Source organism: Neophocaena asiaeorientalis, unplaced genomic scaffold (assembly GCF_003031525.2).
Source record: "Neophocaena asiaeorientalis asiaeorientalis breed wild unplaced genomic scaffold, Neophocaena_asiaeorientalis_V1.1 scaffold612, whole genome shotgun sequence".
NCBI classification, from domain to species: Eukaryota; Metazoa; Chordata; class Mammalia; order Artiodactyla; family Phocoenidae; genus Neophocaena; species Neophocaena asiaeorientalis.
The window spans coordinates 1,385,169-1,400,093 of record NW_020171815.1 but is presented as its reverse complement, the minus strand read 5'-3'; the positions used below and the strand labels follow the sequence as shown (position 1 = coordinate 1,400,093).

At 37.7% G+C, this 14,925-nt stretch overlaps 1 protein-coding gene across 1 annotated transcript in view; it reads right to left on the bottom strand.

Annotated features, from left to right (window-relative positions):
• Positions 1-14,925, bottom strand: part of LOC112394249 (protein PTHB1) — a gene marked incomplete at its 3' end in the record, with an annotated part of 222,556 nt that overhangs the window by 192,780 nt on the left and 14,851 nt on the right. The window contains exons 4-5 of the mRNA XM_024736986.1: positions 14,238-14,302; positions 8,479-8,592 (exon numbers count right to left, since the gene is read on the bottom strand). Of these exons, the coding sequence (XP_024592754.1) occupies positions 8,479-8,592; positions 14,238-14,302 (179 nt within the window). The remainder of the gene's footprint in view (positions 1-8,478; positions 8,593-14,237; positions 14,303-14,925) is intronic.

Sequence of the window (14,925 nt, the reverse complement as noted above, 5' to 3'; positions counted from 1 at the left end):
GGGGGGGGGGGGGAGGAAGAGGAGGCGTGGGGGAGGAAGTCAGCACAGAGAAAATCCAAAGCCCAAGAATACCCTCCCACCTTCCAAGATAACAAGTTAGAGACCATCCAGGTGGAGTAAACAGTGATCCAAGACGAACAAAACCACAAAAGCCAGGGCTGAGGCTGGATGGTCCAGTATGGCTGCCACAGCCACAGATACTCCCTGAGCAACATCTAGCCCTCAAAACAGTGTGTCAGAAAGGAAAACAGGGCTTCCCTGGTGGCGCAGTGGTTGAGAGTCCGCCTGCCGATGCAGGGGACACAGGTTCGTGCCCCAGTCCGGGAGGATCCCACATGCCGCGGAGTGGCTGGGCCCATAAGCCATGGCCGCTGAGCCTGCGCCTCCAGAGCCTGTGCTCCGCAACGGGAGAGGCCACAACAGTGGGAGGCCCGTGTACCGCAAAAAATAAAAAGAAAGAAAGGAAAACAAACTCATCTCTGGTTGGGTAGGAGTAAAGGCAAGTAAAATTCACCAGCATCGTAAAAAAGCAAACTGACCCAGACAGAGTTGACCTGTCTACACTTCAGCAAGATAGAGAGACTGCCCTGGGAATTCCACAAACGCACTATAAAAAAAGGCAGGGAAGGCTTCCCTGGTGGCGCAGTGGTTGAGAGTCTGCCTGCCGATGCAGGGGACACGGGTTCGTGCCCCGGTCCGGGAAGATCCCACATGCCGCGGAGCGGCTGGGTCCGTGAGCCATGGCCACTGAGCCCGCGCGTCCGGAGCCTGTGCTCCGCAGCGGGAGAAGCCACAGCAGTGAGAGGCCCGCTTACCACAAGAAAAAAAAAAAAAAAAAAAAAAAAAGATAAAAAAAGGCAGGGAGAGAGAGAAAGGGGAAGATAACATATGAAAGACAGATGATGAAAAAACAGAACCGAGAATCAGCAGCGGGCATCGATGACCGTCAGAAGTGCTGTCACACATGCTCCCCATCAGTCCCAGAGTACTGATACAGGATACTCCCCATCCACCAGCAGACAATGTTACCAAAGATCTGAGGTGTGACTGGACACACTCTATGTGCACCTCAAGACAGCTTTCCCAGAATATAAAATGTGCATAGGTTTAAAATCAATGTGTGAAACTTTTTGCCATTTTAAAGGAAAGGCACGTTACCCTACATTGTTTACTTCCTCACAGCAGGCTGACAGTGAACTCAAAACCCACAGATAGATACAGAACTCAAATGTTCACACCTCCAACTGCTTTAAATATAGCCCAAATTAGCATATCTTTACCCATTTAGAGTGTACGTTCTTTGCATACCCTGCGAAACTGCACCTAACACCTGCTAGCCACATATAAGACAAATCCTGGGGCTATAAAAGGCTCCAAGTCATGGCTGCCCTTCACAGCTCCCTGACAGAGACTCACAATCCTGCATCTGAGCAACTTCACCTAGACACATAAGCCCCACTCGAACTTCCGCCTCCCCTGGGAGTTTCCTTGCCCTCTTCCCCTTCTGGGTGGTGGTCCCGTGTCACTGTCTCTGGAAGATCTCCTGCTGCAAGGGACTTCCCCTCATAAGAAATCCTGTCAAAGTACCACCCAAAAGATGCTCATTGTGTGCTACTGCCATCTCATAGTCTTTCCTTGACCAGCTCTGAAATCCTCAAACTCACCACAGTTAATTATTCACTGATATTCCCCCGAAGATCCACCCCACCCCACTCTCAATCTTATTTGTAAAAGGAGAATTCACTATATCTTCAGCAAAAGTAACTCTAGCCCAAGTGTAATCACATTACTTTGGTGAGATTAACAGTTCAGAGATGCCCAACCAGAGCCACTGACTTGGAAAGAGAACTTTGCTGAGCCTTCTGGGAGGAAAGCAGGCACTTTTTCACATGGACTAGAATCTGAGAAGTAAAATTTAGAGCTGCTATAGCCATCTTGTAACCAGGGGGAAATAGCCTGTCCAAGGAAATGGAAGCAAGAGATGAAAAGAGAGAAACCAGATCTGATCACGTTGAAGGCCCAGATGATGAGAGCCAGTAAATTTCATACTCTTGCTTAAGCCAACTGTCAACTGCAATCAAAAGAATTCTCAGTTGTACCAAAGGCAAGATTCGAAAGAGAAAAGAATCACATCCAGTGGAAAAGCACAATTGTGACCTATACAGAAATTGGGAAGTTTTGGGTTTTGATGGCAACATTTTTTTAAGTCTTGAGTTGTCTATTACCAGGTAAGCTCAAAATATACTCTCATGAAAAACAAAAATTTATGATCAAGAAAATTAATTTTAAAAATTAGAGCAGATTATACATAACAATACTGTGTTATATGATTTTAAATCTGTTAAGAGATACAAATATCAGATCATTCTATTGTACACGCGAAGCTAATATACTGTATGTCAATTATACCTCAATTTTTTAAAATCTATTTAAAAAGTAGATTTCATGTTAATTTTTCTTACCACAGTAAAATTATAGATAGATAGAATGAATAAATAAATGGAAGATAAATATAAAAAAAAGAGCAAAGAAGCAAAATGTTGGAGAAGGTTAAAAATTGAATAAAGAACCAGATGGTGGTCATAATCACTATTGAAGTATTATAGATTCTTTTTTTTTAATAAACCACAATTCATTATGAAGAGATGGCAATAATTCAGCATGGACTAAAAAGCACAAATTATGTAATGGGAAAAAGTTTTAAGGAACAAAACTGGCCCATCATAATCCAGTGTAATTTTTCAAATAAAAATGTATTCAAGTTAAATTTTTCAACAAAATATCATGGAAGGCATTTTGTTCATCAGATCAAGATTTCATCTTGTGTCCTCGAAGACTCCTCAAAGACTTTATAATCTTTCTACTCTGAGAAACTAGTATAGTGCCTGGGCATTCAGAAGACTCTCAGTAGATGGGCATTGGATGGATGGATGGATGGATGGATGGAGGGATGAATGGATGGATGGATGGATGAATGAATGGATGGACGGACAAACAGACACACAGAGAGAGATGATGCAATTACCACACTTGCTCTAGTCCCTGAAAGTTCCCATATATCTCCAACAAATCAACTATTTCTTCCCACTGTCGTTGTCACACATTTGAAAGACTCCTATACATTATAAGGTTCATCAACCTGTCTCAGCCCTACAGGATAAATTTTGGGTAATTGAGGATGCAACTAACTATAGGGTCTATAAGTCACATTATGAGTAAAGGAAATTCTAGCTCAAATTTATCTTGATAGTAGCAAGATACATTACATAGACTACATAAAGTATCATATTTTACCAAACTAGGTATACACAGTTGTTGACCTTAAAACAATAATGTTCCTTCTTCATTCCACCACTGGGTTTTTATCAGTAAACATTAATGATGTCCTTTTCCAAATACTATTCTGAAATGGCAAGCTTATCTTAATTAGGTAAAGTATCATGTCAAAAACCATTGGAAGTTGTAGTGACACAATGAAACAAAAGCAGAGGAAAATCTGGCAGACATATCACTTGTTCCTTTTTTCAAAAACAAGTAGAATTCAAATTACCAAACAAAATAAATAACACCAATTTTAGTAACATATTTTTAAATCAATTCAAATTCACCTTTTCAAAATTGATTTCATATATTTCCAAACTATAATTTGATTGTCCATACTTATGTCACTCACTAAATTTTGTAAGCATTAATTTGTCAATAGTATTAAAAGCATAGATAAACTACCATATTTACAAAAACCCAGAGTCACATGTTCCTTCAAAAAAGCAGCTTAGAATAAAATCAAAGAAACTATAAACATTTTAAACTTCAAACACATCTCCCACATCCCTCTGTAAAAAAAAAAAAAGCCCAATATAGCCACCAGTATCGCACATTTCAATCATTTCCTTCTAAAAACTATAATGTGGAAAGAATTTTTACTTAAATTCTGGAATGGCAGGTAGTAGTTCGAATAATGGAAGCTACTAGGCAAATATTCTTCAAGTAGTTCATAAAACTAGATTTCCTATTTCTTTAGCACTTTTTTCTCGTTAATAGACATTGCAACATAGCTTGAGGTAAAACCAAAACTTATGGCATCAAATGAATGCACCTTTGAGTTTTTGCAAATGTATAAAGGGTATTTTTGAAAGGTTTTCCTAACAAGCAAGCAAACAAAAAAGGGTTAGAAAAAAACAGTAATTACTCTTGTGCTAATTTCAAATAATATATTACCTCCACACACATATAAACTCTCTGATTATTTTAGGGGGTACTTTTCTTATAAACCAAAGTATCAACCAAAGAAATGAAATTGAGAAAGCAAATATCTGACCCAGAAATTACTCAACATGTTTTCCATAATCTGTGCAGAACCAAAGTTATGCACCATCTTTAGCCAAACCAAGTACACATCTTTCTGATTGGAAAGTTTTTTTCCTGAATCAGGGAGAAAGCAAATTTTCTCATAGCCTAGATAGCCCAGTATAGTATGGTTAACGCCATAAGATTCTAGAAGCAGAGAGCCTGGGTTGGAATCCCTCCTCTACCATTTACTAAGTATATCTTAAGTTACTCAACCTATAAAGCCCTTAGGACAGTGCCTGGTACAGAACAAGCACTCAGTAGATGCAGCGTGGCAGCAAAGCTCTAGATCTCTGCAACTTGGCATCGGTTGGGAGACTGTCAGAAATTCAAACTCTCAGGTCCAATTCCAGACTTACAGAGCCAGAACCTACAATTTTATCATGATCCCTTTACAATTTGGATGCAAATTAAAATTTGAAAAAAACAGCTAGAAAGCATTTTTACATTATATTCTGAGATATTACCTATAATAATTAATTTTGTTAAGAACCACTCCATTGCTCTTCTTAAGTTACATTTATTTTTAGTAAAAGGCAAAGTATTATTTGGGATAAAAATTCCTCCGTTAGTGATTTTTTACCATACCTCTGTATTCAAAGGGAGACCCAACTAAAGCCCAAGGTTGTAGAGGACTGCCATCTAGTGGTAGTTCATTCTGATACACATACCAAATAAACTCCCTCTGCCTATCAGTACTTTAAACACATTTGTTTAAAATGCTGCTAGGTTTTCTTTTTGCTTAATTCCTTTCTTGAGGCCTACTGACACGATTACCCAACTTAATAATTCCACAAGAAGACATCTTAAATACAGAGGAAGGTAGAAGACAAAAATTTTTCAATTTCCTTTTTTAAACTCAGATTAAAAAAAAAAAAAAAACTCAGATCAAGTGATCAAGCCTAGGGAAGTTTTCAGATTAAAAGATTGACCCGCTCTCTCTTCTGTAAAGGTGCACATCAGACACACAGTAGCAGCATCAGGCTTAGAAAATAGGCTTTCTTTTGAAATGTGCATTTCTTGGGGTGACTTCTACTTTCTTCTTCCTAAATTCTGTACTTTTTACAATATATTTATATAGTTTGCAGGAGTGCTTTTTTGAGAAAAAAGTATTTTGTACCCTTCTGACTCAATAACTCCACTTCTACATTCTATCCTAGGAAAATAATAAGAAACATGGGCAAAGATTTATATTCAAAGACGTTCATTTCAGCAAACCAAACAATCTCAACAGCTTCATAATAACCCACTGAATCTATGCATCAAAACTTACTTAATCATTCTCCTCTGTTACTCATTTAGATCACTTCTAATTTTTCTATATTACAAATAAATGCATGTATATACAAAAGGAAGGAAGGGAGGATCACTTCCTAATATACATTCCTGTAAATGTATATTTACATTTTTTTTTTTACATTTTTCCCACTTACATATTTACATGTATACATTCCTGTAAACCACATATCAGCATTCAGGAACATTTTCAGTTCTTAACAGCCAACCTGCTTTATAAGAGTACTGTAAAATTTTACATGGCCACAAGCCATGTAGGATGTACAGACTGCACTATCACCTCTCTAGCAGCAAGTTTTATCCCATGGATAATTTTTTAACAGTATTACAATTAAGATATAATTTACTTACCACCCCTTAAAAGTATACAACTCAGTAGTTTTCAGTGTATTTATAGAGCTGTGCAACTATCACCATAATCTAATTTGAGTTCATTTTCATCATCCCAAAAAGAAACCTTGTAACCATTAGCAGTAACTCCCCATTCCCCGTGCCAATCCCCCCAAAAGGCTAATTTTTACTACTTTACCACCCCATTACTTTTTCATGTTTCCTTTTAGATACCTCAGTGATATTATGCAAGTGTCTCAAACCCATGAAACAGAATAATTGCTTCTGCTACTCGTATATCTCTCTGTTTCAAATTGGGAAATATCCTGCTTAACCACAGGAAAGTAAGATACGTTATAATAGCCTCTTGCTTTTTCAAAAGGTACTTTTTAAATGTAAGGCATAATTTAAGAACTAAGAGAAGATATACAAGTACAAAGTTACCTATTCTTTTCAAAACTAGTAGCAACTCTAATTACTTTGAAAGTCCATTACTGAATATAGCAAAAATATCACACAAAAGCAAGGAATTTCTTTTTTATTTAATTTATTTAAAACTTTATTTTAATTGGGTTAACTTGATCTGGTAATAAAACTAAAAGTACAGTGCAATCAATGTAAGATAACATTTGACATGTGATCTAACGAATTGTCTTGTTAAAAATAGGGCTTCCCTGGTGGCACAGTGGTTGAGAATCTGCCTGCTAATGCAGGGGACAGAGGATCGAGCCCTGGTCCGGGAAGATTCCACATGCCTCGGAGCAACTAAGCCCGTGCGCCACAGCTACTGAGCCCGCGAGCCACAACTGCTGAAGCCCGCATGCCTAGAGCCCGTGCTCCACAGCAGGAGAGGCCACTGTAATGAAAAGCCTGCGTACCACGGCAAAGAGTGGCCCCCGCTTGCCGCAACAAGAGAAAGCCTGCACACAGCAACAAAGACCCAACACAGCCAAAAATAAAAAAAAATAATAAATTTTAAAATAAATAAATGTCTTGATGGTACCAAAAAATAACAACTTACTTTCATTTAGCCAAAGCACTTTTTCCTCATATAATAACTTTTTTTACTCCAGATGTATAAAATTTAGCCATTTTTCTTTTGGGGATTTAGTAGGGGAAAGAACATTGAAAATAGTTAATTAAACAGGGGAGACCTAGGTCCCCCGATCATATCAGACATTTTTTTAAAGAACAGTGGAAATCAGTTCTAACAGCTGAAGTTGGGAGGGGACACCTCACAGAAGTTAGCCTCTCATCAAATTTTAGCTTTTTCTCTCCTCTCTTCATCTAACTCTAGACATCTCCCATATTCTTCAAATAATCCAAACATTCCTGTTACTCAAGGTAAGCAATACTGCAATCCAGCCAAGTGTTTTGTCTCATATCACTTTAATTACACAAAACATTTATTTGTACATTACCACCCAAAATATTCTTGCCTTTACCTCTATATACGAAAAGAGTGAGTTCACATGAATGAAGGATGCTTCCAAAATACATTCTTTGTGTCACTAAAGCAAAATCTAACATAGGTAGCCTACTTTTTATTAACACAATAGTTAAACAATAAACTCATAAAAACTTGAGCCCAAAGCTATATTATAAAATCCCTAGTTACTTGTTCATCAAGTGCCACACACACACACACACACACACAATCACACAGGTGTCGACACCTGGCTTCCTATCCTTATTTCAACACCAGCAGTTCCTCTATCATCCTGTCACAGTGAAGCGAGAGGAGTTGGATTGTAAATTATTCTCTCACACCACAAGCAACAGTAAACACAAGCAAGCACCAAGCCTTGGTAACTCAGAAACTCTGGAACTAGGGTGGTAGACCTTGTGCTAATTAGAAAGAGATACCACCAGGGTGGGAGAAACCCAGCCTCACCGGGCCAGTACTTCGTAAAGGTAATGCCTTTGTGAAATTTAGGAAAGGCACCCTTCCTGTGGGGATGTTTATTCCAGGCCAGAGAACATGGCTTGATGAGCAGGATCAGGTCTGCACTTCAGTCTCCACACGCCCCTGGTCCAGGTGCCCTGGTTTAGAAACAATCCGCACAACCCTGTACAGTGGCCCTGGAGGTGGATTAGGTGGAGACGGGTCTACAGCTTCACCCTGCCTATACCCTGCCTAAGTAGAGCCGGGACCCCCATCAATGAAGAGATCAACCCCTTCTTCCACTGAGAGAGGCAGGCACACAGTTCCACCACAGAAAAGCTCAATTTCAGTCAGTTCATGTATAAAAGACAAAATGGAAAGAAAAGACAGTTTTAGAAATGTCTCTGTAGACCACATAAAAGTGCTGGTTATATGAAAATCAAACTCATTCAGTGTTTAAAGTTTTCTTTTTTTATTACTTTGCCCAAGTATTTGAATATAAAGGTTTCAATAAAATATGTTTAACTCTCTCTAAGATTCATACCACAAAATTCTCCATTTTTATATGGCCAAATATTCTGGTCCTTACAATAGCACACTCATGATTAAATGCAAATTACCTTTTACACCACCAAATGATCCATAAGTCATATTGCAGGCTGTTCTCTGAAGATTATGTTCATACATCAATTTGATCTGATATTGGGTCCCATGTTCCACATTACCCAAGCTTCCTAAAAAGAAATAAATAAAAAGACTGCTTTGTATTTGTTTACATTAAAAAATATTAATATCTTCTCATCCTCTTACCAATTCCAAGTAATTCAATTTCAGTGAAATTTAAAATGGCAAAGCACTAAAACATATGTATTATGAACAATTAGCATACTGATGACACAGAATGACAGCACAGTTAAAACAATTTAAGTCTCAGCTAGATTATACCAATAGATGAAATACTACCCTGGGTGACATTGTTATCTATGTCCATTATGTCTAAGTAAAGTGTAATTATTTAAATAACAACAAAATCCTCCAATTTCAGTTCTGAAATAAATGAGGTTAAGTTCCCTGCATTTATAACAATGATAGACCAAAGACGTGAATCAAAGTGTCTAAGAAAAAAATTCCCCACACTTTCAAGCAATTCAATTTTCTGTCCCAACTCTCAAAATATTCAAGCCCCTAATACATTATGTTCTAATTTAATAGAGAGATCTAAAGCTTCTCTCAGCAAGTAAATAGGACAATATGTTTTCTTTGAAGTCTGCCAAGAAGAATCTCCTTCAAAACAAAGAAAAATACTTTCCCTGCATTTAACAGATCATATGTGCTACAATCACTTTGTAGTTCATTCCAAATGAGAAAAGATTCTTTATCCGCATTTTACTCTCTTGTTGTTAGGCTTTCTAGAGTATATACAGTTAGAGCTATAACCTAGTGATCAGGCAAGAACATTATGATTAAAAGAGGTGTTAGAAAGAAAAATGATTCCAAATGTAACATTTTCCATTAAGAAGCATCTTTGTCATTCGTTCAAAAATGCAAAAGTTAAAAGAAAAACTTAAAATATCACAAAGCAAATGAAATAGTCCCAAACTGGATAATATTAGATGATTAAAACAATCTAAATATAGGGGCTTCCCTGGTGGCACAGTGGTTAAGAATCTGCCTGCCAATGCAAGGGACACAGGTTCGAGCCCTGGCCTGGGAAGATCCCACATGCCGCGTAGCAACGAAGCCTGTGTGCCACAACTACTGAGCCTGTGCTCTAGAGCCCACAAGCCACAACTACTGAGCCCATGTGCCACAACTACTGAAGAAAGCCTGCACGCAGTAACAAAGTCCCAAAACAGCCAAAAATAAAAATAATAATAAATAAATAAATTTATTTTTTTTAATCTAAATATATGTTTGTATGTATGTATGTATATACATATTTACACATGTGCATTTATTTGTTTGTTTTTTGTCCAGAAGGATTCACCAATGTACACGGAGGTTGTAAGAACAGAAGTATTTCTACTTCCACTTTACAACTGAGGCACCTTAACTTTAAAAAAAAATTCAACTAATTTCCCCCAAAATCACATAGCTGATAAAGGACACAGTACTCAAACTAAGTCTTCAGAGTCATCACTATGTATACTGGTACCTGGTTGTCCATCATTTAACAACTTTCAGGGAACCTAGTAAGCCAATGACAATTTCCAAAATTAAAAAAAAAAGCAGCATCAAAAATATGTTATTTCCTGGGGAGGGATGAATTGGGAGTTTGGGGTTAGCAGATGCAAACTATTATATATAGAATGGATAAACAACAAGGTCCTACTGCATAGCACAGGGAACTATATTCAATATCCTGTGATAAACCATAATGGAAAAGAATATAAAAAAGAATGTGTGTGTATATATATAAATATGGATAAGAATCACTTTGCTGTACAGCAGAAATTAACACAACATTGTAAATAAACTATACTTCAGTATAATATATATATGTTATTTTCACCTCCACCTTTCTCTCCCTGGCTTTCTCTTCCTCATTTGGAAGGTGGAGGGTTGAAAGAGAAAAACTAACAGGCAAGGATTTCTTGGAGGACAACCACTTCTACTCTGATCTATGCCCCTGAAAATGCTAACAACCAAAATGCTAACATACCAATAGAGTAAAAAAACAAAGAGAAAGACTCAAATTTGCCAGCTAACCCTGATAGGAGATGAAAGCTTTCTGGAACCTAAATGGTAGTAAAATCAGTAAGGTCCAGAGAAACTGGTGGTAATCACAACCATACCAGCCACATGGGTAAAATCAAAAAACAAAAACTCTAAAAACATAACTCACAGCAGTGACCTAAGGACAGTTCTAGCCTCTAAGAAACCAGAAAAAAAAAAAAGATCCAAGAAACTTTTGGTTTGTCCCTACTGAAATTCCAAATTTCATTCTGCACCTAAAACCAGATGGACCCCTCCGAGTAAGGAATGCACTTACGCGTGCCTGCTAGCCAAAAGGTCAGTGAACATAAGGGTCAGCAGTCAATATTTAAACACACTTCCATGAAATGACATTAGAATATATGTCTTGAAAAAGCTGCAAATGCATTGGTAAGTTTTTAAATTTCAGGTGATAGCACTTTAAAATGTAATAGTACACCTATGGAGAACAAAAGACAATTTATCTTCCTTCAGTACTAACTTGGAATAAAGGTAGTACCTGAAAATCTAAAAATTCTGATCACTTGCTTTCTAGAGAAGCATTGATGGCATAAGATTAAAATTATTTACAAAGGTTTTGTCCTTGAATATACAGACTGAATACAGTAAATGTATATCTATAATAATAGTCTGTATATAGCTAAAGTTAATATAAAGTTTCATCAATTAGAAAGTAAATGGATATTAGAACATTTATGCTGATGGTCTTATTTAAACAAGATATAATTTAAACAAAATAATTCTCTGGACAATCAAAGGTCACCTTGAAAACAGGTTTTGGTGTAATTTTACATAACTGCTGAGAAATCTAATGATGTTAAATGAAATAAAAGCCATTACAGAGTAAGTTAAAAGGTTCATTGTATTAAATAACCAAATTAGATTATATAACCCTGTCAAAAGTAAAGAGACATCTTTTTGCCCTCTCACGGCAAATATTAAAATTCTATAAATATGTCAAATGCTTAGTAAGTACAAAATTTTTGGAAAAGAATATTTAAAAGAACATAATCAGTATGGCTTAAGCTCACACATCTGTAACCATTTACTCAGAAACTGAGGCCCATCAGGAAGGAATCTGAGATGCCATGCGATGCTTTTCCTTTACCAGAGCGTGATAAGATGGGCTAAGTTCAGGTCAGCAAGAACCTGCTGTTTCTCTATATTAAGCCTGCATTTAATGACATATCACCCCCGCAAAAAAAAAGTCAGCACACTAGCCTCTGATTATTAAGAGTTGTTTGCTATATCCAGGAAGTCTCCTCTAATTTGCCTCAAATATTTTTTAGGAGCACATTAGCGCATAAAAGAAAACAAAAAACATTTGGGGAGGGGGCAGTCGGGGTTAAGGATGTCAAGTTCAGCTAACAGTTTTCATCTGCTGACACCAGTGGTTTCACTTAAACTAGAAAGTGTTTATGCTTCCCCTGTTATAGTAAAAGGTAGGTAAAAGTTCAGTCTGGTACCTCAAGAAACATATTCAAGAGAACAAAAACATTAACTTCTCTGCTTCTCAATTTAAGCCAAGCCAGGAAAAATATACAAATTGTCAGGCTACGAATATCATAGGAAGCTGAAGAAATGAGAGACAGAGAAGGAAAATGAGGTAGAGTGTAAGGGAATGTAGTTTGGACAACTCCTCATCCCCAGAGAATACAAAGCTTGTAAATGAATAGAAAGAATAAAAGAGCAATAAAATTGCCATTCCCGTGACAAATAACTTTCATTTTCAACACTAAGTTGAAGGCCAATACCAATGTCCCATAAACAAGTTGTGACCAAACATGCCAGTTTCTTTCACTAGCCTTTTTTGATAAACACACATTTCATCCCTAGTCTATGCCCTACACCCCAGTGGAACTCTAGAGACTTCTGGCTTTCTGAGCCATCATTCAAACGGGACCAGGGAAGGCCAAGAGTCTAACCTAATTTCTAGATTTTAGGATGTCTCCCTCTCCTGCCCTCTTAGAGCCCCCATGGAGCCTCTAGAAGGGACCAGTACCCCAAGCAGTATTCAAGAGTTACTGAGGGCAAGTTCTCCTCCTCCATACCTGTTAATAAAATATCACTCCAAGTTAACAGGCTTATGATGGAAAACAGAGGAACAACTAGATGCCTGCAATAAAGTAGCCTATATCATACCTTCTCCATTTACCCTGGAACACTAAATATCTGCCCTACCGCTAGGAGGAACAACATCTTTTACCATGAAACCAATAAGAGTATTTAGCAATGACAGTAAGAGGTACTTTACCAGGCCTCTGATATAAATAGAATGGAAATGGAAAAGAAAATGATAGTGGTAACAGAGAAGGAAAAGAAGAAAGAAGAAAATAACATACAGAGAGTAATAAATAGCCACTAGCAATTGCCTCAGCATTACCTAGAAATAAGTTCATTTATTCATTCAACAAGTATGCCTACCACACACCATATATCAAGGCTGCCTTCAAAATCTAATAGATCTTTGCCCCAAAATGAGATGGCCTAAGAATACCCAGCTCTGGAACTTCCCTGGTGGTGCAGTGGTTGGGAATCCGCCTGCCAATGCAGGGGACACGGGTTCGAGCCCTGATCGGGGAGGATCCCACATGCTGCGGAGCAACTAAGCCCGTGCGCCACAACTACTGAGCCTGCGCGCTAGAGCCCACGAGCCACAACTACTGAAGCCCCTGCATACAGCCTGTGCTCCGCAACAAGAGAAGCCACCACAATGGGAATCCGCGCACCACAACAAAGAGCAGACCCCACTCACCACAACTAGAGAAAGCCCACGCACAGCAACAAAGACCCAAAGCAGCCAAAAATAAAATAAATTATTTTTTTTTAAAAAATATCCAGACAGTAAATATGAATCATGATTCAAATTGAAAGCAAAATACAAAGAAAGCCCAAATCAAGAAAATGAGTGTGAGAAATCCAAATCCTAGAAGCTAATATTTACAGCAAATTCCAAAAGAGAGTATCTTTTATATAAGCAATAGGTCCACAGACACTCAGCTTTATTGTATCCATTAAAAGATTCCCCCATATTGCACGTCATAAAAATAACTATCAACTTGGACTAAAATTTATCTAATAACTGAAACAAAATTTGTAAGTTACCTTTTCATATTTAATAAGGGCCAAAATGCTGAAACCAAAATGCAATTAACTTTCATACTTGTACCCACACTACCATGTCAGGGAATGAAACCTAATTAAGTCTCAAATAAATGCCTTAAGGTCTGGTTGAGTAAAGACAGCCAAAAGCCAAGAAATTGGAACTGTAAAGAGAAATACTTGAGGTTCACCAAAGAAAATGTACTTTAAACCACCATGACTCAGCATGTAATGAATTTTGCTGTTGCTGTTGAACATTTCTTAAGACTCAAGTGTCCTAAGTACCCAGAATTGGCCTCTATTAGTCATAGGCAATCCTGCACACAATTCCTCAGATGAAGGAGATTCCAAGGAACCCTCTACAGTGATAGAAATTTAAGTATGCATGGAAATAGCAGACCAAGAAAATGTAATAGTCTTTGTACCTGAAAGAATAAATGAATGGGAAAATGCTAACCAAGATAAGAAAACCTTCAACTGAGTCAATATTAACTATTCTTACATAATATTAAGAAGTCCAGATTTTAGTACAAATTCTACATTAGAAAAAAATGTTTCTTACCTGAGACAGAGTAGACACACAGTTTTCTAGAATGCAACACAGCCAAATGAAGCATTTCAGTACCTCTGAAAAACAGGGAAAGTTTTAAAAGTTTAAATACTAGTTTCAGATGTAACCCAAAAAATGACAAAATGATTTTAAAACGAGACTTTAACCATAACCTATCATGAGTGAACTAAATAATTCACTAGATAACATTCAAAGCTGAAAAATAAATTGAACAACAAGCAACCAGTTTGGCAATACCAGAGGCCCAAGGACTCTGCCTCAAGGAGCTGCCTTCACACTGAAACCAAGGGAGTCTCCCAGCAAAAGTCATATCGGAGGCGCCTTCAGGAGTGCTCTCCCACAATAAGGAGATCCACGTGGGACTTCCCTGGCAGTTCAGTGGTTAAGACTTCGTGTTTCCATTGCAGTGGGTGCGGGTACGATCCCTGGTTAGGGAACTAAGATCCCGCAAGCCACAGGGTGTGTGTGGAGGGGGAGACCCACGCTCTGGTCCTGGCTTGAGCAAGTCACTTACACTCTCTAAGCCTATTTCCCCTTTTGGAAAATAAGAGGTTTAAATTAAATGAAATAAAAATCATGTGAAAGCACCTTGTAAAGTATAAAGCACTACAGAATGCTAATCATCATTGGCAAAAGGCATATATCACATGGAGGTCTGAAATTATACTAAAGGTATTGA